Genomic DNA, 23,117 nt, shown 5'->3' with positions numbered 1-23,117 from the left:
CTTGGGAAAACAACAGGTGGCACATGTCTTAGTATTCTCCAAATCTTTCTTGAGTAACACCCATATTTTCAAGATCCTGGTATGCCACTGCGTAATGTGGTCGGGTATTTTGCCTCAGAAGACATCTAGCTTGGGTAAAAAACAGGAAGGGAAAAAATAGAAAGGATAGTTCTAGATCAGACTAAGTAGAATGAAGTTGTTCTTTATTTATATGTATCTTACATACTATATGTAAGATACATATAAATAAAGAACAACTTCATTCTACTTAGTCTGATGTAGAACTATCCTTTCTATTTTTTCCCTTCCTGTTTTTTACCCAAGCTAGATGTCTTCTGAGGCAAAATACCCGACCACGTTACGCAGTGGCATACCAGGATCTTGAAAATATGGGTGTTACTCAAGATATGGGTGTTACATAGATAGTTAGTGTGTGTGTGTGTGTGTATATACTGTATATATATATAGAATATAGATGCATGATCAACACATCTTGAAGCTCATTGTATGTTATAGAAATTATATGATCATTAAATCTACAAATCTAATAATATCATATGTTACAAGTTGAGCATTTTAAAGTAAAACCACTTCCATTCCAGTCATTTCTTAATTAATTTCTTAATTTAATTATTAAAACTAAACAATATATGGCAATATAACTGTCTACAGTATAGTGCAGAATTTATGTAATTTCAATAAACTATTAACTAAACATATTAATTAAAAATGGAGTTAATAATTTGACATTTATTAAACTGTACAGTACATTATTAGGAATTGTTTTCAGTCAATTCCTAATAATGTAAAATAAATAAATACTTGTCATCTAATTATGATTAAGCTATCATTAATGTGCACAATTATTATAGATGTAATAAATTCCTTTGTTATGTCACTATGGTTGAGATTATTTAAATTGAATAAATCACAAATATATTAAGCATAAGATATTTTAATTTATGAAATAATTTCACATTAGTGTTTGTAATAACAAGTATGAATTTTATTTTCAGATTTAATTCCAGGATTGCAAAATCTTGGAAATTCTTGTTTCTTAAATGTAGTCCTTCAAGCTTTGGCTTCTTGGTCCTCATTTCTTCATTGGTTAGAAGGAATTTCCACAAAAAATAAGTTATCAAATAAACCAAACTATAGTCTGGTTGATGCATTGTATCAAACATTGAAAGGTTTGAATGTTTAAAATTTATTATTTCAAAAGTTAAAAAAAATTTTAATTAAATTAAAATTATTATAATTTTGAATATGCTATTTCTACATATAATTATTTCAAGAGTTTTTTTAAATATAAATTTTTAATTCATTTATTTTAAAATGTAGCGAAATTGTAGAGTGTGAAAGATAAATTGAAAGTCAAGGTTTATACAAGGACAAAAATGTTGCTTATACTTTTACAGAATTCATCTCTAAAATATGATAAATCTAAGAAAATCATGTACAGAATTTTAGCTTTATCACAATGCTATTTTATGATTAATTGTAAATGAAGAATTACTCAAAGTATGAGTAAAACACTCCAAAATTATAAAATTTTCAAAAATGCTTTTGTAAACATCCCCACCCTTTTATCATGATGGATACTCACCCACACCATTACATAACATTGGTCTACATCAAGTTTTCTGATTTCAGGCTGACAATTGATTGTTAGTAACTCAAGGATGCTGAACCTAAAAGTCATATCCATTTTTATCAATCACATCAGGTATCCCCACGATGAGGAATGTAAGTGAAGGTACTGTTACATATCATTTTACCAATTCTTTGTTCTCTGTTGCAAATTTAACCTGACATGGCAAATGTTTGTTGAAAGTGTAAGAATGTCCTGGACATATTTTACTATACTTGTGGTTGTTTTACAACACTAAAATAATGAACAAATATATCTGCCTATAAAATGTATTTTGGAGTTTGACTGGGTGACCATGACAAGACCTGGGTTCCACATAATATGCAGATCACGTATTGAAAATCACAGATAAATGGACCCAATGGTCAGAGAAAAAAGCCTTAGTTTTTGAATGGCAATAGTGTGGTGAAAGCAACAAAAAACATGTTAATGACTGCTATTTTTGTGGTGAATGTATTAAGCTTCAGCAAAAAGAATAAACATTCCCTACACTATCTAATTTACTCTCAAGGAGACCCATTCCTCATTTCAATGAAATACCTGACCCTATTTCCGCAAATTTGCGAGTTCAAGCAATGAAGATTCAAAGTATCCTTGCAAATACAGATAGTATGATGAGGACTTTGTGTTTTTGCTGTCAGTTGATGAAAACAGGATGTGCAACCCTTTCACTCAAGCTGAGTTAAATGATCTTGTATATGATCTTTATCTCATCGGCAGACATATTGAGTTCAAGACTTAAGGAAAGAAATATGCTAGATCATGGAACAACCTTCATGTATAAGAATATATATATTTTTAGATTTAGATTTTTTTAGATTTTACAGAAAATATTTTCAGATGAACAAATATCTTGTCTACGGTATTGATGTGAAGGGATTGATTGAAGCTATGGGGTGCAAATATCATGCAGAAGATTGAAGTCTCTTCATTGACAGCTTGAAGAGAAGTTTAAAATGTGTGTTGCTGCACAATGACAACAAGTTAGCTTCCATTCCAATTGGTCACTCTATACAAATGAAAGAAATTTATGAAACAGTGAAACTTCTTTTTTTAAGATAAAGTATATTGGTTATATGGTTGATACTAGGTAAGCAGATAGGTTACATCAGGGGTGAGCAACCTTTTTAATCAACGGGCCAATTTAAATTTTAAAATTTTTTGGCGGGCCGTACATAAAGTAACACTTATTAATAATTTACAAAACTTTATTTATAATAAACACTAGAATAAAAAAATATAAAATTTTAAAAAAAAAGTAAAGATTTCATATACAAATTTTAATGCAAAATAAAAACAAACAAGAAAAGAACAGAAAAACGAATTTACTTGAAATTTTTAATGAGAAATTTGGCACTGTTTTTTCGATACAAGCTGATCAATATCAGCCAGAATTGATGAGGTAGCTACACGTACGCAGCTTTTTAATCGTGCATCACTCAGTCTTGATCGGTGGTCATTTTTGAGTAATTTCATGGTTGAAAATAATTGTTCGAAAACATACGTACTTCCGAACAGAGACATCATTTGCTTTGCATTTTTCATCAAACGCGGAAATTTCTCAGGGCTCACATAAGATTTATAAAAATTTTCGATGTTTACTGAGAAAAATACATTTTTTAAATCGGTATTATTCTGCATGTCAATCACTTCCATTTGAAAGTCTTCGGAAACTGTATCCACATCGATATTAAATGGCGAGGAAAACATTTTCATGGAAACCGCTGTCTTCTCAGCTTTGAACATTTGGAATTGTAATTGAAATTCATTGATTAAAATATCTATATATTGTGCGTATTTTTGAGAAGTAGTAACGTTTTCTTTTTCTAAATGTGGAAAGTGAGACACATTATTCTGCAAAAGATGCTGTTTCCACAATTTTAATTTGCGCTCAAAGCCCTGAATTTTATCATACAAATTGTGAATAAACTGTCCTTTGTGTTGAAGTTACACATTAAGATCATTGAGATGCTGAATCATGTCGATAAGAAACCCAAACTCGCACATCCATTCTTTATTACCAAAATGAGGAAAGGCATATCCCTTCATATCCAAGAACAATTGTATTTCGCTTTTTAAGTTGTATACTCTTTTTAACATTGCACCTCTACTAAGCCAACGTACTTCGGTACGTTGGCTTAGTAGAGCCACGTCGCCATATTCAGTTTCTAAATCTTTCAGGAATTCTTTAAATTCACGGTGATTTAACGTGCGCGACTTTATAAAACTGATTAGTTTAATTATTGGTACTGTGACATTTGGCAAACTCAATCTTTTCACACACAAATTTTCTTGGTGAATTATGCAGTGGTTAATGAATATTTCCCTTCCTGTGACCTTCTTAATGTCTTGAAATAGCCTTCCCCCTCCTCCTCCTCCTCCATGCTTGACATTGCTCATTCTCCATCTGTCGATATACCAATAATCTTTTCTAATGAAATTGAAAAATTTTCCAACACAGACTTTAGTTCATCGTACAGGTCTTTGCCGGTTGTAGTCCCTTGCATTGGAATCAGTGAACACAATTCTTTGGTAATATTAAATTTGGTGTCAATACCACGTAAAAATATAGCCAGTTGTGCTGTATCGCTAATATCGCAACTCTCATCAAGTGCCAAAGAACAGTATTCGAATTTTGCAATGCGTTCACGAAGCGTTGTTGCTATGTTCTCGGACAAGTCTTCAATTCTCCTTGCAATGGTGAATCTTGATAAACTAATGTTTGAAATAATATTTATTTTATCAGGAAATGCTATTTCTGCAACAGCAGTCAGACATTCTTTTATCATCTCTCCATCCGCAAAGGGTTTCATTTTTTTTTTGCCAGTATTTGACTGACAACAAAACTAGCCTTTACTGCCATATTTGATAAAATAGCTTGATTTTTAAATATAGCCTGTTGTTTTCCCAAGTTTTTCTCTGTTTGATTAAACTTATCTATCCGGAGTTGTCCTGTTAAGTTTTTATATTGTTGTTCATGTTTTGTATCGTAATGCCTTTTTATGTTATATTCTTTTAATGTCGACACAGTCTCTGAGCATATTAAGCATACAGCTTTATCTTCGACGAAAGTGAAAAAATAATCAAATTTCCACTTTTCTTGGAAATGCCGGTGCTCATCCGCAACCTTCCGTTTTTTTGTTTGCTTTTCCGACATGCTATTATGGATTAAAAATTTGAAAGTTAAAAAAATTTGTAGGAAAACTTAATTTTGAAGAAAAAAAACTCTAATATTATTTTTTTGTCAATAATATTGCACTCACGCCTTTCAAGAAACACAAGAATTGCTAAAATTGCTAGTTAACAGCTTACTAGTCTGACTGATTGTGTGACAGAAGCAAACACAAACAAGCACAGACGTGGCGCGTTCGTATTGCTGATGGATACTCACCCACACCATTACATAACATTGNCTTTTTGTGACTATGGGATAGCTGTGCAAGGGCAAGAAAAGAGAGGCCTGTTGGAGGAATTTCATGTTGGTCAAAAGAATATACAAAATGACCCCTTGTTGACCCTAATAAAGTTTTACTCTCTCCCCTTCACATAAAATTATGGCTTATGAAGCAATATACAAATTCTCTGAATAAACATAGTGCCTGCTTCAAGTACATCTGTTCTAAATTTCCTGCACTGTTTTCTGAGAAAGGTAAAGCTGATGTTTTTGTGAAGACAAAAAATTTCAACATAATAAACAGCATGGAGAAAGATGCTTTGATGTGCATTTTCTGATGATGTTAGAAACTTATTTGGCAACTTCAGAGCAGACAACTAGGAGGTTCTGGTTGAAACTTTGTTGACAGCTTTTCCAGATGTTAAGAGCAAACATAAGTGTCAAGGTGCATTTCCTGCATGGCCACATAAACTTTCCTTCAAATCTTGGTTCCGTAAGTGAGGAACAAGGCAAGTGCTTCCACCAGATATAAAGATCATGCAACACCAATACCAAGGCAGATGAAACAAAATCGTGATAGCAGACTATTGTTGATGCTTGCAATATGACACTATTGATTCCACCTACTCCAGAAAATCAAAGAAGCAACAGTTCTTGCCTGATTAAGTACTTACACATTTTCATTTATTCTTGTGAATGGAAAATTACTTTTTTTAGTATTAACATAGTCATAAGTTCATTGTTATGTGTAATGAAGTTTGTGAAATATCTGCGTAAAGCTGAAACTTGTATAAATGAATAATTGTGAACTGTGAAAAACTGAGACATGATACATAATTTCTGATTGCATATCTGAAATCAGCAGTCTCAAGTTGTACAAAATCGGTTTAAAAAAAGGTTTGTTACTGACTTAGATGTGTAAACCAGTGTAATATATGGACAACAGTAACTAAAAGTAACTGTAAATCAAAAATTCTCTCTTACTACCTCACAATATTACTAGTGTAAACAAATGTTATCATCCTGATGGCAAAGATAGTCTAATGAGATATGATTGAAGGAGTTATAAATGCATTTCTCTTTAAACTAACCATCAAATGCTTTCAAGATATACTTGAAGAACATACAACAAATAATTTTCTGGAATTGAATCCATTTATTAAATGAGATTTATCTGTACATATATATTTTATGATAGTTGTATACTGAATATTATATAAAAAAGCTTTGTAAGTAAATTTATAATTATTATATTATAGAACTAAATAATCAGAACAGCCACGATGTATATAGTCCTGTCAATGTCATTGAAGCTTTACAAGCAAGAAGATGGGTTATAACTAGTGAAGAACAGGTAAATTATTTTGTTCTATTAATTAATATTGTTTGATTTTTAACTATTTTGCTCAAAAAATTGTTCAAATTGTTTTGTATTTTTCTGAGAATGATGTAAAGATTAATTCTAAAAACTTTAAAAAAGTGCCCTATTCAGTGTTAAAAAATCTTGATCAAGAACATTTGGAAAGATATAAATATACCAATAGAAAAAAATATTATAAAAAATCTAATTTGTCTGCTTTAAAACAATATTAGAACAAAATTAACAGCAAATAGTCTTTTCTAATGAGCTGTTATAATAAATTCAGCAAAAATAGAGCATAAATCATTAATAAATAACTTATAATTTGTGAAGATTTATTATTCACAATTTAAGGAAATTGTATTCTATAAATTTAATAATCATGACCATAATTAAATTAATGGAATGGGAAGATTAGAACTCTTAAATTGCACTGTTGTTTACAAGCATTATTAAGTTATTTTTGGATATATTAAGAATTGTTAAACTGATAAGTATCATCTAAAATATTATACAATGTTCTCTCGTATTTGCATTGGTTCTGTTATCTCCAAATATTTATTAGATTCAAAACTTTGAAATTACATTATTCTTCTAACTTAAATTTATATATTTTTCTAACATTGCTGTAACAAATATCAATGACATTAATTCTGATGTAATTATAAGTAATTTGATATATAAATCACTCATAAATATTTCAAAAAGAAGAGCATAAATTTGAATTTTAAATTTTTCTGGCAACATTTAAATCATTAGAATTTAAATCTAGGCAGTCCCAAACTTACAAACATAATGTGTTTTCAGAAAAGATCCGTGAATATTGAATATTATAAAAGAAGTTCCATTTCCAGAGTACAAAATCTTTTATTAAGGTTTTAATTTTTTTTACAGTAAAATGCATAAAAACGGTCTGCAATAAAAATCAAAATGCATAAAACCTTAGATTAAACAGGGGGACAATAACATAGAAAATGCTGCTGCTACAAGTTATTGAACTTGCAAGTTTTGTTTATCCTCTGAAAATGTACAGTACAAAAGTATAAATTTATCACATAAAAGTGTTATCAAAGTAGTATGTAAGTTATCTGAAAGTCAAATGTCCAGAAGTCAAGGACTGCATAATAATCAAAGAAAATTATATGCAATTGGAAATTTAAATTGCTAGTATTAAAAAATTGTAGTTTTTTTTTATTAGAAACGAAACAAATTATTTTATAAATATTAGACATTAATACAAGTAAATTATACTATAAAAAAAAAGAGCAAAGTATTATACTGTTTTACATTTGTAACAATAAAAGATGCATTTAAGATAGCATGTTTGTGGCTAATGTAAGGCAAATTGTAGTTGAAAAATATAATTGTGTTAATAAAATATGTTTGTATCGCTGTCTGATTGCAGCATTATTTTATTTTGGAAAGATTTGCATTATAGTAAACTCTTTACATTAATCAGTTTTGTAAAAGACTTCATAATTGTCTTTCAAATCTTTGATTCTGTTTATTATCAATGGAACAAATAGGTTTCAAATCTGTTCTCATCATAGTTTTAATCTCTTTCTAAAAGATTGGGAAGAGTTAAGGGGATTTTTTAAAATTTTAAATCATATAGTCAAACCCTGTTTATCTGGATCAGATGGGACCAGAACCAATCTGATTTTGATGACTGAGCAGCAAGTTGGCAGCTGATTACTCTGGGGGGTTTGGGGTTGAAATAAATATTAGATCATTCAGCCATCCTATTGTGGGCCTAGCCGAACTCATAATAAACTTGCTAAAAAAACAATTGTCTTAGTGCTCGCAAGGCAGAAAGAGTTTTAAAAAATCCAATCTGATTAATTAAGATCCAGATAAACTGAAATTAGTGAGGTATTGAAGTTAAAATCTAAAATATTATCTATACTGAAAACACCTTTTGCGTGCAAGTTTATTATATGCAAAACAAATTATGTATGTATTTATGCAACTGGAACAGGAAATTTAGAATATAACCATACCTCTTCTTCAGTTTCAGCAAAGAAATTAGATTTTAATATCATATGTTATGTTAACTTTTATGATTATATTCACTAATGCTAGAGGAAGGCTGATTAAAATAAACCAGCAACAAGTTGCTTAACTTTCTGGAAACATTTAAAATTTTGGTGGTGCATTCTGTAATCATATTTTATTAAAAAGCCTTTTTATATTTTTAACTATTATAAAATAGCATAAAGCTTAATTTTGAGTTGGATGTGTTTTATAAATGATAATCACAATTTTACTTGTTATTAAGTCTGATCTTACTGGAGATACACATGACCCCATTATCTTCCCATCCCCTCAACCTTTGATCATCAAAATTTAATAACATCAATCCCCCTAATACACAAACCTCCTTGCAAAATTTCAGAAATTTTTGATGAAAAGCACAGGAGTTATTAAGCTTCAAAGAGGGTGAACAAAATTGTGCTCCGTACACATTAACATCAATACATACATACATACATACATACAGAAATTACCTCCAAATTTTTTTGCATTTCTGGACATTTCAAGGTGTCCCGAGTCCAAAAATGTAAAATCTTAGGGGGGTCATTTTTTTGACTTTCCCTCTGTTATATATAACAGTTGAAAAAATAAAAAATGGCTGAAAATGTTTGTAATATATGGCATTAAAACCTAATTTCTAAATTTACATGCTTTACTGACTTGAAAACAATAGAAATTTTAAAATTACATAAATAAGAACATAAAAATTACTCAGTACATACAAACAGTACATCTCTCCCTTAATAGTCTGACAGGTATAGGACCAAAGGGGTGTTGGATTACGAAGTGTCCAGATTACCGAAAATAATTACATATTTTGCATTGTTTTGCTAGCAGTAGCTTACAATATTCCCTACTCCAACTGTTCGAACAGAACTGCTCACAGAAAACACACGAAATGTGTGTCATTGTGTAAGAATTGGATGGGGAGATTCACGTCGCGACATGCTTCTGTGCAAGCAGACACGTAATGGGGATGGGTACCTTGATGGGAGGTGCGTCGGACTACTGAGCTTGTTGGATTAAAAAACGTCAGACTATCAAAGGAGAGCTGTATTTAATTTTATCCCCACATATGTGAGATTGCTACATAGGTATATATTAAGGTTGTAAATGTTTCAATGATCTCACAAACATCACAAAAAATACTTTTCCATGAAATGTGTAAAAATTTAAAAAGAAACAACTATTCAAACCAATCTGGATGAATGGTATCCAGATAAATGGAGATTTGACTGTATTGTGAATTATGCTGCCAGATGCATCATTAAAAAAGTACTCAATTAGGAAATAATAGAGCCATTGTTTTAATATGATTTATTTTCTACAGCACGTATTAAAATTACAATACATTATAAATCATATTATTTCAAAGATTTAAACTTAAATAGTCTGCATAAAAATGGACTATTTTTTATTAATTTTTCTAGAAGGAGGAATATAATCAAAAATCTAATTAGTATATTTCTGATTTTAAGTCATTAACTCTTTTGCAAATATATTTCATATAAGATTTTTTAAATCTGAATAGATCTTTCCTTTGATACATTTTGAAATTGGACATATTTGTTATGAATTTTTACATAACAATTTGATGTATTATTAAAAATTAGGATGCTCACGAGCTATTTCATGTATTAACTACTACATTAGAAGAAGAATTATTGCCTCATTTGTCTGTATTGTCACTTTCTGATGTAAACCAATTAGTGGTGAGTAAGATTTTATTAGTTATATAATGTTTTATATAAACCTTTTTTTTTTTTATTATTCTATATTCGTTTTAAAAATACTTTTAAGGATAAAGTAGATGTTACGGATCACCAGACAGGAAAAATTATAAACAGATTTTCTTATCCTCAAACTAAAGTTCTTAAGTATGAATGTCCAACAAGAGGACTTCTTGCTAGTCAATTAAGATGCAAAACATGTGGCTACAGGGTAAGTACGAAGATTAATTATTAAAAAGTAATGTGATCAATTGTAGATAAATTGAACAATATAAAACAGAACTGTTGATATTAGAATAAGTATCATGTAAATAGAATTAATGTTTTAAATTTTAAATTTATATAATTAGAAAATAAATAAATATGTTCAATGTTAGAATAAAGTATTACTGCTGTAAGACTACAGGAATTTGTGCATTAATCTTTGGAAAGAGAAAAGAGATTGAAACTGTTTGATTCTGAACGCTAGTGGAGTGTTTCTTAAATCCGTGGGTCTGAAAAGCTTTTCAAGTGTAAACATTTTGTAATTTTAGAGTTTTAGCACAGTTCAGTGCTCTCATCTAATGACTACGCACACATTTGACTAGAGAACCTACTGAACCTACTCTAGATATTTCCATTGCTACAGGCTTCCAGAAGCTAGATGAGTCATAAAAGTTTCTTAAAGCTGTGATTCTAAAAAGTTTAGGAAATATTGCCCTTGTGTGCAATTGGTTTTCAAGTGAATGGAGTTAAGAATTAAATGATTTAAGTCAGTCATGAGTAACCTGTGACCTCCAGGGCTTTGGCAACATAATTTTATTTTCCTGTTTTCCATCTCATGCCATTACATCCCAAACAAGGAGTTGCAACCCTGGTGGGGTTACCAATTTTCTGTATGGTATTATGTAAATTCTAAATTCTTTTTATACTCATTGTCTCTCTGCTAAGAATATTTAAAAAACTTTGAAAAAGATTCCTTATAAAGAATTCAAATGTCCTGACTAACAATGTCTGATTAATAACATTCTACTCTCGTAAAGTTTAATTGCTTTTTAACTTTAATAGTAGTTTTCTTGTTTATGGAAAACCACCTGTATATAATTAAACCCACTGATTTAAATAAACTGTTTTATTATTTTGCATTTGTAAATTTATTTACCATCAGAATACAATTTTCTCTCAAAAGCAAAAGACATTTGTCTGGTAAGCCCCCCTTTGGGTTCTGCACTGGTAATCCCCCCTTTGGGTTCTTCTGGATCTGCCACTGCTTGGTTTACTACTTGATTAAATTTAAATTCATTTTATTACGATTAATAGATCACAATATACCATTTATTGTGTATATTTCAGAGAATATTTTATGATTTTATGACAATAAAGTCCCAAAAATCAAATAAGTCTGGTATATAAATTATAAATTAAAAGTTATATTTTGGTAATTAAACATTGAATTATTTATAAATAACAAATTTTATATTATATAACATATAAATATTATAAATTTTAAGAATCTAAGAAACTCTGAAGTTTATATTATATATTTTCAGTATCCCATCTGTTATGACACTTTCGACAGTATTTCTCTCACCATCCCAAATCCTCATTTTGTAAGTTTTTAAATTATTTTTATATTTGCTAATGCAATACTTTTATATCTTATGATTCTAAATATTCTTATTATAGAAAGTTAACGTAAGGATATTTCATGTAATATATGTGTAGTTGCAACCTCTCTAATATTTAATTTAAATGTGGCACTCTCTCTTTGACCATTTTTTTACAAGGTTTTTATTTTAATTGTACGAAATGTTGTATTTAAGTGCTTTATGTAGTTGGAAGTATGTTACCAGAAATGTAATCTTGAGTCCATATAGGAAGTTAGATGGCCTGTTTAACAGCTTGTTCTTTGAAATAAAGTTGTAAAAGTATAGGTGTAATAGTATTTGTTATACTTTGAAACATAATTTTATGGAATACTCCTTAAATTCTATAAATATTTTTGAACTAATAAGTGAATAGTTGAGAGATTTATAAAATACTAAAACGTTTTTTTTTTATTTAGGGCCATCTAAGAATACAAGACTGTTTAAAGAAATTTATATCGTGTGAACTTGTTCAGGATGTCAACTGTGAAGGATGTGCCAATAAACAAAACTGCAAAAACTCTAATGATCAAAATTCCTATAAATCTACATTTATTAAGCAGTTAACAATTGGCAAGGTGAATAGAATTCTACTTTTTTATACATTTATCTTTTTTTTTTTTTTTTTAAACCATACTTGAAAATGAATTATTCTTATTTAAAGCTTGTCTTTATAAGTTATATCATCTAATGTTTTTTGGAATCTGACAATGCAACACAGAGCCTGTTCATTCAAAATATATTAGTTTCAAACAATATAATGAGAAAGAACAAAAATTATGTAGACTTTACATGTAGAATCTGCTTCAAAATTAATAAAAATGTAATAACTATATCAGTTGAGTAAGTACGTGATAGAATTTTTAAGATTGTTTTTTAAATATTTTTTATTTGATACGTAACTTACAATATAGGTGTGGATGATGGAATTGACTCAAGACATAAATAAATTTATCTGTTATAAGTTAATTACTTAAATACATACAAAAAGATTTAGTTAAATTATTTAATGAGTATTCATACAATCATACATCTGTCTTCCTTGTACAACAGTCATTCTTTTTATTGTAAGGGCCTCATCAATCTCAGCTATATAACTGCTCTTTGCTTCATTTATCCCTGTGGATTTACTAGAAGCTTGTACTCTTTCCAATATTGTTTTGTGGTTCATTGGAACTACTAAGATCTCTAGTTTCAACAAGGTGATGACTAGCAATTTACTACTACTACTACAATTCAATTATATCCATATAAGAAGTCTATTTAATTTTGATTTTTATTCTCTTCAAAAGAAAGCATTACACAATCTAAAAATATAAGACAAAGACTTGCTTTAAATATGTTAGACTCTTGCTTTAAGTTAGGATCTTTTTCTTTACAGTCAGTATGAATTTTCTGTTTTGATTATATGAAAATGGCATATTTTTCTGTTGGTCATTAAAACTATTATTACTAATATTATCCCAATTTTATATGGAAATGATAATTTTTGAAAAATCATTGTAAAAATCACTAATGACAACAGTAAAACTCTGCTTTTACATATTACCTTAGTACTAAACTGTTTTTTAAAACTTTTAGCAATTTATGATAAACAGTGTTAATTTTCTTCAATTTCTGTATAACATGTAATTCTTGTATAATAAATAAATAAATAATTGTTTCGTTAGCTGCCAGTATGTTTGTGCTTCCATATTCAACGAACTATTTGGTTGAGCAACGGCATGCCAATAAAATGTTCAGATCACGTGGCTTTTCCCGAACTTCTGAGCATGGACGACTATGTGTATCATGGAGGGAAAAACAAAAATATGGATGGAGTCATCTATCCTTGGACACGCTTAATTGGTGGAAGTCACTTTGATTGTAATAAGTGAGTTATTTCAAATTCTATACATATTTTAAAATCATCACTTGAAATTTTACACAGAAATAAATTATTATTTTTTTCTATAATTTTAAATATGAAAATTTAGAACAACAGACATTGGAGAAAATGATTTGAAATCTAAACAAAAAATTCTTATGGATGCATTTAGAAGACATTCTATTCCAAATCCTGAATCTCTTAGCATTTCTTCAGATGGAAGGTATGAGGTTTTTTACATTGTTAATCTATAGAGACATTTAAAATTTTTTATATTCAAATTCTTTTCATATTAATTTATTTTATATCTTGACAAAGCTATACTAATACTGTGTTTATTAAACTGTAGATTTAAAAAGTTACTAAGAATTATATTATGTCTTATTTTATGTGGTAGTTGCTTGTCAGCAGGACTGCATAAAACAAAATTTATTTCATGTGAATTTGTGCTCCATCCCAAGTAGGACCAGATAAGTACAGAGATAATTAACAACCATTTACAATTAAAAAGTATTTTAAAATGTTAAGTAAAAATGCACTGTAAAATTATATTAGACTTTTTAAAAAATGTTACTCATTGTTTCTGAATATACTGCTTGAGAATAATACATTCAAACCAGGACATTCATAGTGAGTAGCATTAAATAATTAGCTGTGTTTGGAATGTCAGAAGCAGGAGAAGCACAATTTCCATACTTAAGAGTAAGATTAACTCATTCTTAGTTTCTTATGTGACTGAAAATACCATTTACCATCCACATATAACAAGACCTACTGTAATGAGAATTTTGAATGAAGATTGTTATTCAGCAAAAGCTTGTCATTAGTTTTAGTTATGTAAGATAAATTATATCTTTCTAATTATTCTTGGCTTTTATTCCATCAATCTGGATTGAAGGTTTGTTTTTCATTACTTTCTATCTTAAGCCAAATCTGTTATGGTATATGTAGTACTTTCATGTTATTTTGGAATGTCATTTGACATAATTTTGTCTTCTTGCTTTTTCTCTTTGATTCTGATTCAGTATATGGATATAGAGGAGACATTCTTTGCAATGAATATGTTGAGGAAAAAAGAGCAATATTCTTGTCTATATTTTCAGCATTGTAGTTCTAATTATAAACATACACATTGTCAAAAAATGTGATCACCCAGAACAACATGTTTTATTAGCAAGAAATATTAATAGAAGACAGTTTACATGATGATTCTGTATATCCATCCCTACGCTATGCGCTTCTCTAACTGTTGTGACAATGAATTTTATAGATGTCATATAGCAACCTGGGGAGATCTGTCCATGCTTCTTGAAGAGCAGCTTCCAAAGAAGCAATGTATTACACTGGGTCTCTGTGATTTCTGATGTGACAACCAAGCACATCCCAGACATACTTGATGGGCAAAAGATCTGATTAGTGTGTTGACCAAGAAAGAACAAGTAGTTCCTCTAGATCTGGTCTCATCCAATGTGTGAATGAGTGTTATGATGCAGACAGTATCCCTCTGGAATGGCTTGTACAAAAGGCCAAAAGTGCAGTTCCAAAATCTGATATTGGAGTGCTGTAGGATGACTTCATAAAACTACTAGAACTGATCTGTTGTTATAGGACATTGCACCCTACACCATAATGCAACTTGCAGTGTGTGTTTGTCCATCCACAGTCACCTCTAGCAATAGAACCACTCACCTCCAGTATCTGATATGGCCTACTTGTGAACAGTACCACCTGAAGCTGCTGTAAGTGGTGCTTTGAGCTCAAAGGAATACTCTAAGCCAGTTTCCTTACCAATAGTCTGCACATGTAGATGTCTATGCAGTGCCATAAATAGCTTTTAATGGACTCTGTACAAGAATTTGTTTTTGGCTCCTCTTTTTTCCCTCAAAAACAGAGTCAATAAAAATGCTTAGTTATTTAAAACTTTAACCAAAATCATTACAGAATTAACCCAAACAATATCATAATTCTCTGATACCCCATTTCAGAGCTCTGTGCCAGTGCATCTTTGGATGGTGCTGGTGGATACAGCTCTATTTGCATTGTCATGTAGTCTGATGAATCTATGTTGCAGAAATAATCTGGTGGTTCTCCAGTTCCTGTCATTGTGGTGGGATCCTTCCTTGCTCCACTAATGAAGACAGAAAAACTGTGACTATAGCATATCAACAGCAATAGGCAATACATTGTACAGATTGTTTTGCTTATGACAGGTCCACAATACAGCCCCGCTGGAAGTTGTCTAATTGAGTATAATGCCTTTGTTGTGGTCTACCTGGTATTGTCTACACTATTATTCAAACTTTAACATGTGTCATAACACTTCATTTTGACCTACACCATGTATCAGCTGATTTTGGCATTTGTCATTCCATTCTAAGGGGGTGATCACATTTCTTTGACAATAAGTGTATAACTACTATTATAAAATCTAGTCTTAACCACCTGCTGAATTGAGAAATATAAAGGTACTGTACCATGTATTTGATTTATCTGAATATTATAAATTTGATGAACCAAACTAAATTTTCAGATAAAGATTATTAAATTCTTTTCTCTCCCATCAATTTTTCTTGATCCAGAATCTTTTTCAACTTCTTAGTTTTTCATCTACTTCACATTTACTGTCATCTATCAGTGCAAAATTATCTAAAAACAAGATTTATCACATCTATAGAAGAGATTCTATATTGTTTACTTCTTCATAAGTATGTTGAAAATGTATTTTGAAATATTTTCAAAATATCTTTTTGGCAGCTAAAATTAATGAAAATCATACACATTTTTTTCTTGATAAAGACAGAATTTAATTTAATGCCATTAATATGCTAAGATTTTTTTACATTGTTATCAACATATTTCAGATATATTTTATTTCTAATCTCTAATAATAAATAAAATTTAATTTTAGGAAAACTTTAGGAGGCCAAAATTACCTTTACCTGTTGAAAGCAGTCATTGTGCATTTAGGTAATGTTTTCTCTGGACATTTCATTGCATACCGACGTAGTTCAATCAACCGACAACGATGGTTTTACATGTCCGACACCATGGTCAGAGAAGTCCAAATTTCCGAAGTTCTACAGTCGTCGGCATACATGCTGTTTTACGAAAGGATTTCTTAAAAACTCCCAAGAATTGGAAGTAGTAATATATTTGTGAAAGATGATTTAAGCATAGAGATTTTATAAGAACTAATTTATGAAATTGAGTTCACCGAGTTTAGTGAACTCGGTTTTTGTAATATAACATTCACCAACTTGCAGATAATTAATTTATTATTCTTTTTTAAATATCATTTTACTGTTTTCACTTCAATTTTACATGAGAATAATAATCATTTTACTTAGGAATTAGAAAAAAATATATATTTGAGATTTTATACTAATTTGGCAAAGATTAACTTACATTTTGAAAAATTTTGCTGCAAAGATGATGATTTAACCTAAGTTTTTATATACTTTACAAGGCAATTTTTCATTAGGTAAGACATGTTCTTCATATGGCCTTATTCAGATTCACTAAAATTGATGCAAAAAATTCTCAAGTTGAACAAATTTGTAAATTTTTTAACATAGGGTGCTGCTAACTTTTTCAATTGACACGACATTGTTTGATTTCAATAAATAATTTATAACATTCTTCAAATCTTACAAAACTCTTGATGTTTCAGTTAGCATTTTTCTCTCCTAACTTAACAATATTAAAACTGTTACATTAACAGATAAATATCTTCACACAGACTCAACTTATATTAAAATATCAATATCTAATAGACTTCTTATTATACAATTACATATCATGACATTTTCAAGTACAATATTTTAGTTAAAAGTTTTCATTAAAACTAAATATTGTCGATTAAAAGCAAGTTAACGAAGCATATATATTTCAGATATTGGTTCTGTTCAAACTGCCTACAACCCTATTTATTTTTTATTTAAGGAACGCAACCACTGGACGAAAAGTGTCGACCTTGTTATTTTTTAAGTCTTGGCAAAGTTTGCGCCAAGAAAATTTTTGTACGATATGTGAATAGTATACTATATATATACATACACATTATATATAAATATATATCTTATAAATTTATATAAAATTGCATAAGTTAACTATTTATGTCCAAATAAAGGAATGCCATTCTCGTTGATTATGAAAATGTGTTAGTCCCGCCTGTGATAATTTGTAAATCATTTTGCTAATGATTAAATCATTCATACTATACATGCAATTCATATAATAAAATGATCAAGTTAATGCAATTTTTCTTTTATTACTGGTGTCCGAGTCATTTTATTTACAAAATGGAGAGTTTGTCACTTGTTACGGGATCATTTATTGGCACTCATTTGAAACCTTTAAAAGTTTATTGATCCCTAACAAGGGATAAATTACTTTCTGGTAGGAAAGTGGGTTTATTTAAAGTGGAAACAGTTAGATATTCTGTCGTATCCTTAGATAAGACATTATTTCCGGACCGTATTGGCGACTCTTATACTATGTTTCTAATGATTTCATTTTGCAACCTAAGGGGGATTACTTAAACAGCAAAATGGAATCTCTGAAGGTATCAAATGAGTGCTGAATGATTGTAATTTAAAACAATTCAAAACCATTTTTTAAGTCTGCATAATTGGAAAAATATAAAAAAAGACTTTTTTATCTCATGAACTAATATTAAAATATTAATTTTATTAAATTGCATCAATATATTATGATTGTACAATCATAATGTACTGAAGCTGACGTAACACTATTTTGGAATTTACTCTCTCCAGCTTAGGATACATTCTTAACATTTTATGAATGATCATACAGGAACAAAACCTGAATATTCAAAGTTTTATACATATGTATATATATCTACACCATGTTAATTTGCTTTTATATACAAATTTCAATTTCTAAGAAAATGGATATTAATATTAGAGGGTTCAATTGATTGTGGAACATACTGGAATCCCAGATAAATGGCAATCCGACAAATATCAAACTTCGCCACAATCTGTTGATTTTAATGTAATCATTATAATGATGTGTGATATCCTTCCACAAAACGTGGTCATCTAAAGATATCTAATACGATTATAAGGAAGACCGTATTTAATTATGGTATCTGTCGACATTCGTGTGTGATGTCACTTAAAATGTATTAGTATGATCGTGGAGGTAGTCTCGGAATCTAATATACGCCAATTTAACATCATTCCAGCATTTTATAACAAAAAATTATGAAAATTGCACCTGATAGAGGAACCCACATCTCTAAGCGGAATTCTATTATAAAACCACTGGCGCATTGTCCTATGGCAAAAAGGGCAATTTCCTGGAGCCCCCATCAACACGGAGACCCAAACCCTATTTTATAAGAAAAGATTTCCCCAAAAATTCTCCCAAAGAAAAAAAATGTCTGAAGTCAACACCGTATATGGGGACCCCTAATTCAAATTTGCCCGGTTCCCATGAATCTATAAGGTGCCACTGTATAAAACTAAGCACATTTTTTAAAAATCGAAAAAACAACAATACAGTTCGGAAAATCAGAAAAAAAAACGCAGAGAATAAAATTAATGCCAAAAACTAACGTATAGATGAAAGGTGATCGACTGGAGAATTAGTGTCAAAGTCCTGCTATAAATTAGTTTTCACCTATTTTTCACTTCCTTTTTTTGTTTTTATTAATAGGATCATCGATCAATTCTGTAAAGAAAAATTAACCTAATAAACACGACTCATTTCCCTTTACAACGCCTCGTTTCCTTTATTTATATAGGACATACATTAAATAAATAAATAATTTTATAGTTTTGATGATGATTAATATCATTTTTTTCAGAAAATTAAATCATTTCCATGTATATATATACGTAAATTTATAAAAAAGACTGCATTAAAGTTATAAAACTTTCATTACTTTTTACATCGAGTGTCCTTGTTAGAGAATTCATCTACGGATTCGTAAATCTTTTATTATTAATATAAAAATTCTATTATTTTCCAACTTCCTTTCTATTTCCTCTGTCGTTCCTCAGTCTATTTAACTTATTATACGTATTTATTATTTAAATAAACTTTTTAAAATTCATAAAAATGCCGTCATGCATTGTGTCGCAAGGTTATAAATTCTCAGTTGTTAATGATGATGCCAACATTATTCTCCGCATCAACATAAAATGTAAGTTGGATTTTTCATTCCTCTTCCATTTTTTTAACAGTTTAGAATAATAGAAATTTATAAAATGCTGTCGTAAAACTGATTTATTTTTGTAGGGATCCGAAGAGAAAGCAAATCATCGTCTTCACTTTTGTTCTTTTGGTAGCGTTTTGCGAAACGTTTTTTAGTCAGGTAACGTGGTTCTATCGTTTATAAATATATTTTTCCATCGTTAAAGCCGGCTTCAAAATAAAAATTAATTTAAGTTTTTTGAATATTCCGTATTGCATCCTGAAGTACCCCACGTTGCAATTCTGTTTTTTTCTTTATTCTAGCAAAACATTTTGACTAACATACGTCTGTGCGTGTTATCTACGGATTCGGCGACATTACAGGTATTTAAATGTTTTAAATAAAAATGTACAGAAGTGGAAAGTAAATTGCAATTTCTGGTCTTTTCAGAGTCAGTGCGTTCTTTGCAACAGGCAATTATTCCCGTCCACGGTATGTAAATATCCTAATTTTAAATATATTTATATGAAGTGAATGTAAAATTTATTTTTTTATTATTATCTAGACACAAATGTGTACAAACTCGGTAAGATATGCTTTGTTATTTCGCTTGGAATTTTCCGATATTAAAGAACTAACAAGACTTTTTTTCTATTTAAGCAACAATTGGCAGCTAATATAACTATTAATCAAGCATTCTGTTTAATCGTCAAGTGTATCGAAGTGAGTTTATTTAATTTTATTCTCTCTCTCTTTTTTTTAGTCTAGTTTAATTTTAAACTCAACATTTTGCTATCCCACTGTCCATTTATTGAATTTCGCACGTAATTTTAAGCCATAAATTGCTTATTTCATAAATAGTTATTAAGTTTACTAACAAAATTAAAATGAAATCTAAAGTTTTAAATTTTCAATTAATTAAAACTCGTATGAGAAAGTTAGATTTTCACGAAAATTATAAATGACTTTAGAATGAAGAATAGTAAGATTTATCCTAAAAATAGGCATGGTTCTATTGAAAAAAAATCAAGTTAATTATATAGAAAATGCTCAAAATATTGGCCCCTTAACAATGCGTTTAAACACGTTACTGTAGAATTGAAAAGGCGTTTGAATTCTACAAGCTCGGAAGCAATTTCTATAGATTACAGCAATGTCTTCAGCTGTTTCATCGTGCCAAACGTTTCACGGTGTTATCTTAGGCATCACATAACTTGTTCTTACATAAACACTAAACTAAAATCATCATACTAGCTTCTTTTGTCAATACTAACAGGTTCAACAGAATACTTCTGCATCTCGGCACTAAAATTCGTGAAAAACAATGAAGTAAACTCTTACACTCGGATCAAACGTGTATCTAAAATTATGATATCTGCAACTTAAGATTTACAATTGAAACTTTATGAATTAAATCCCATTACTTTATCTAAATGCACGAAAAGACGAAATTTCAAAGCATTGTAACAACACTGATACAGTATGTTATCTATCATATATTATTATTATTTTGTATTAAATTTCAACAAATACTGTATATATTTTCAGCAAGTCAATCAACAACCGACAATTATCGGCCGCAAGAAACGAGAACTGAGTAACATTTTATTATCGAATTTGAGCGACGTGGATCAAGATGACGATAGAGAAGTTTGGCAACAGCAATCGGATCCTCCCAACATAGACGAAGTCTTAGTTTTTGCCGTGAACGAAGAAGAAATAAGTTAGAAATAACGACGGCAAATTAATGATTTTTATGAATGATGTATTTAAAATCAACTTTAAATATAATAAATTTTAATTAATAATGGTTCCTTCGTGGTATATGAAGAAACGTAAAGCGGAGGTAACACCGTTATCACAAAACAAACACTTATGATTCCTGTCAATGTATGGAAGGCCCTCGTAAGAACTTTTCGCTCCTGACAGGCTCCATTGTGGACAAAAAATTTTCCCGATTCTCTCAACCCTGCTTAATTTTTCGGCTTGGTTTGTAATTTTTGTGTAGATTTGTATTGATATTGTCAAACATCTTTTACATATAATGAACTTTTTGTATCGGCAATTTGTGTCGGAAGTTTCGATGTAACAATAGTTAGCCTTGGCAATCAAACAAATGAAGAGTAACGAATGCGGATGTTTACGAGGTGAAGGTCGCATTTGAATTGCTATAAATTATTGGATATAATTTTAGTCACTGACGTAAATACGTAAATTTAATTATATTATTTGTTTTTTGCTCTTTTCACACTAATTTTCATCGTTTCTTGTGTTGCGCGCTGCATTAATGAGCTTGGGTTCGTATCTAAGTCACAACTTTCAAGAATTTCCCACGGACGATTCCACTAACCAGAAATCTAAACTTACATTTATAATGAGCAGATTTGACGTCATTCTTTAGAATAATTCATTGTAAAATTGAAGAGATGACGTAAAATATACGTCATTCCAACTAAACAAACAGATCCTAAATATTGTAATCCTTTTCTATTGATTTAAAACTTCTAAACAAGCAACACTTTGAGACTTATTGGCTAGAGGTTATATTAAATCGTTTTATCTTGATCCGAGACTATACATATGATAAATACAGTCGACCCCCCTATAACACTGTTGATTATTCCGTTTTATATGAATTCCATGTTGTACGAGTCACTTAGATTTTACAAATACGTAAGCCCGTTCACAGCCCGGCACAGGTATTTGTAAAATCTAAGTGACTCGTACTACATGGAATTCATATAAAACGGAATTATCAACCGTGTTATAGGGGGGTCGACTGTATATATACAGTATATGTTTAGACTTATATACATGCACGTATTTTGTGAACAACAACATTTTTATTAGATATCAAGGATGAAGAATTTAATCTCTCACTCTTCACTGTGGATTCCAAATATGTTTTTATAAGTTATAATTTGCTAAAATTTCTTTCAGCTGTTCCTTATATTACAGCTATTGTCAGCAGGATTCTCTGCCTCCCACATATTTGGAACTATATTCTGCAATTTAGCCTCCTTTCAAAATTGATTCTAACGTCGAGCATTATTCCAATGACGTTCCAAACGCCATTGTCAAACTTCTAGCCTTACAAGATGGCGGCGCTCGACGTTCACGTTTTAGAGATGAAAACTTCGGCCGCAACCTCTCTAGTGTTTCCAACTTAGCCAAAGAATTTAAACATGACGAGATCATAATTGGAATTACCGGTACCTAATGTTTTAATTGATGGTATTTCTTCTTCTAAACAATAATAACCTTACTCTTCTTCCCCTTCTACTACTATACTG

The 23,117-nt window shown here is 29.9% G+C and overlaps 2 protein-coding genes across 2 annotated transcripts; both read left to right on the top strand.

Annotated features, from left to right (window-relative positions):
• Window positions 1–1,009: 1,009 nt before the first annotated feature.
• On the top strand, window positions 1,010–17,915 carry LOC111620949 (ubiquitin carboxyl-terminal hydrolase 30-like; the record flags this gene model as incomplete). Its single annotated transcript, XM_023362973.1, has 9 exons — window positions 1,010–1,190; window positions 6,305–6,399; window positions 10,053–10,151; window positions 10,240–10,380; window positions 11,699–11,758; window positions 12,214–12,372; window positions 13,465–13,667; window positions 13,771–13,884; window positions 16,570–17,915. Coding segments are annotated over 9 exons (1,266 nt in total), but the record flags the coding sequence as incomplete, so codon positions are not given.
• A 1,823-nt stretch (window positions 17,916–19,738) lies between these two features.
• Window positions 19,739–22,266, top strand: LOC111620937. Its single transcript, XM_023362961.1, has 7 exons — window positions 19,739–19,833; window positions 19,929–20,004; window positions 20,148–20,207; window positions 20,275–20,316; window positions 20,390–20,410; window positions 20,485–20,547; window positions 21,373–22,266. Coding segments are annotated over exons 1-7 (444 nt in total). The 5' UTR covers window positions 19,739–19,831; the 3' UTR covers window positions 21,553–22,266.
• Window positions 22,267–23,117: the final 851 nt, after the last annotated feature.

The sequence above is a fragment of the Centruroides sculpturatus genome, unplaced genomic scaffold, assembly GCF_000671375.1.
Source record: "Centruroides sculpturatus isolate CEXI.00-Female unplaced genomic scaffold, Cexi_2.0 scaffold252, whole genome shotgun sequence".
NCBI classification, from domain to species: domain Eukaryota; kingdom Metazoa; phylum Arthropoda; class Arachnida; order Scorpiones; family Buthidae; genus Centruroides; species Centruroides sculpturatus.
The sequence above is the reverse complement of the archived record's forward strand: the minus strand, read 5'-3'. Positions and strand labels throughout refer to the sequence as shown.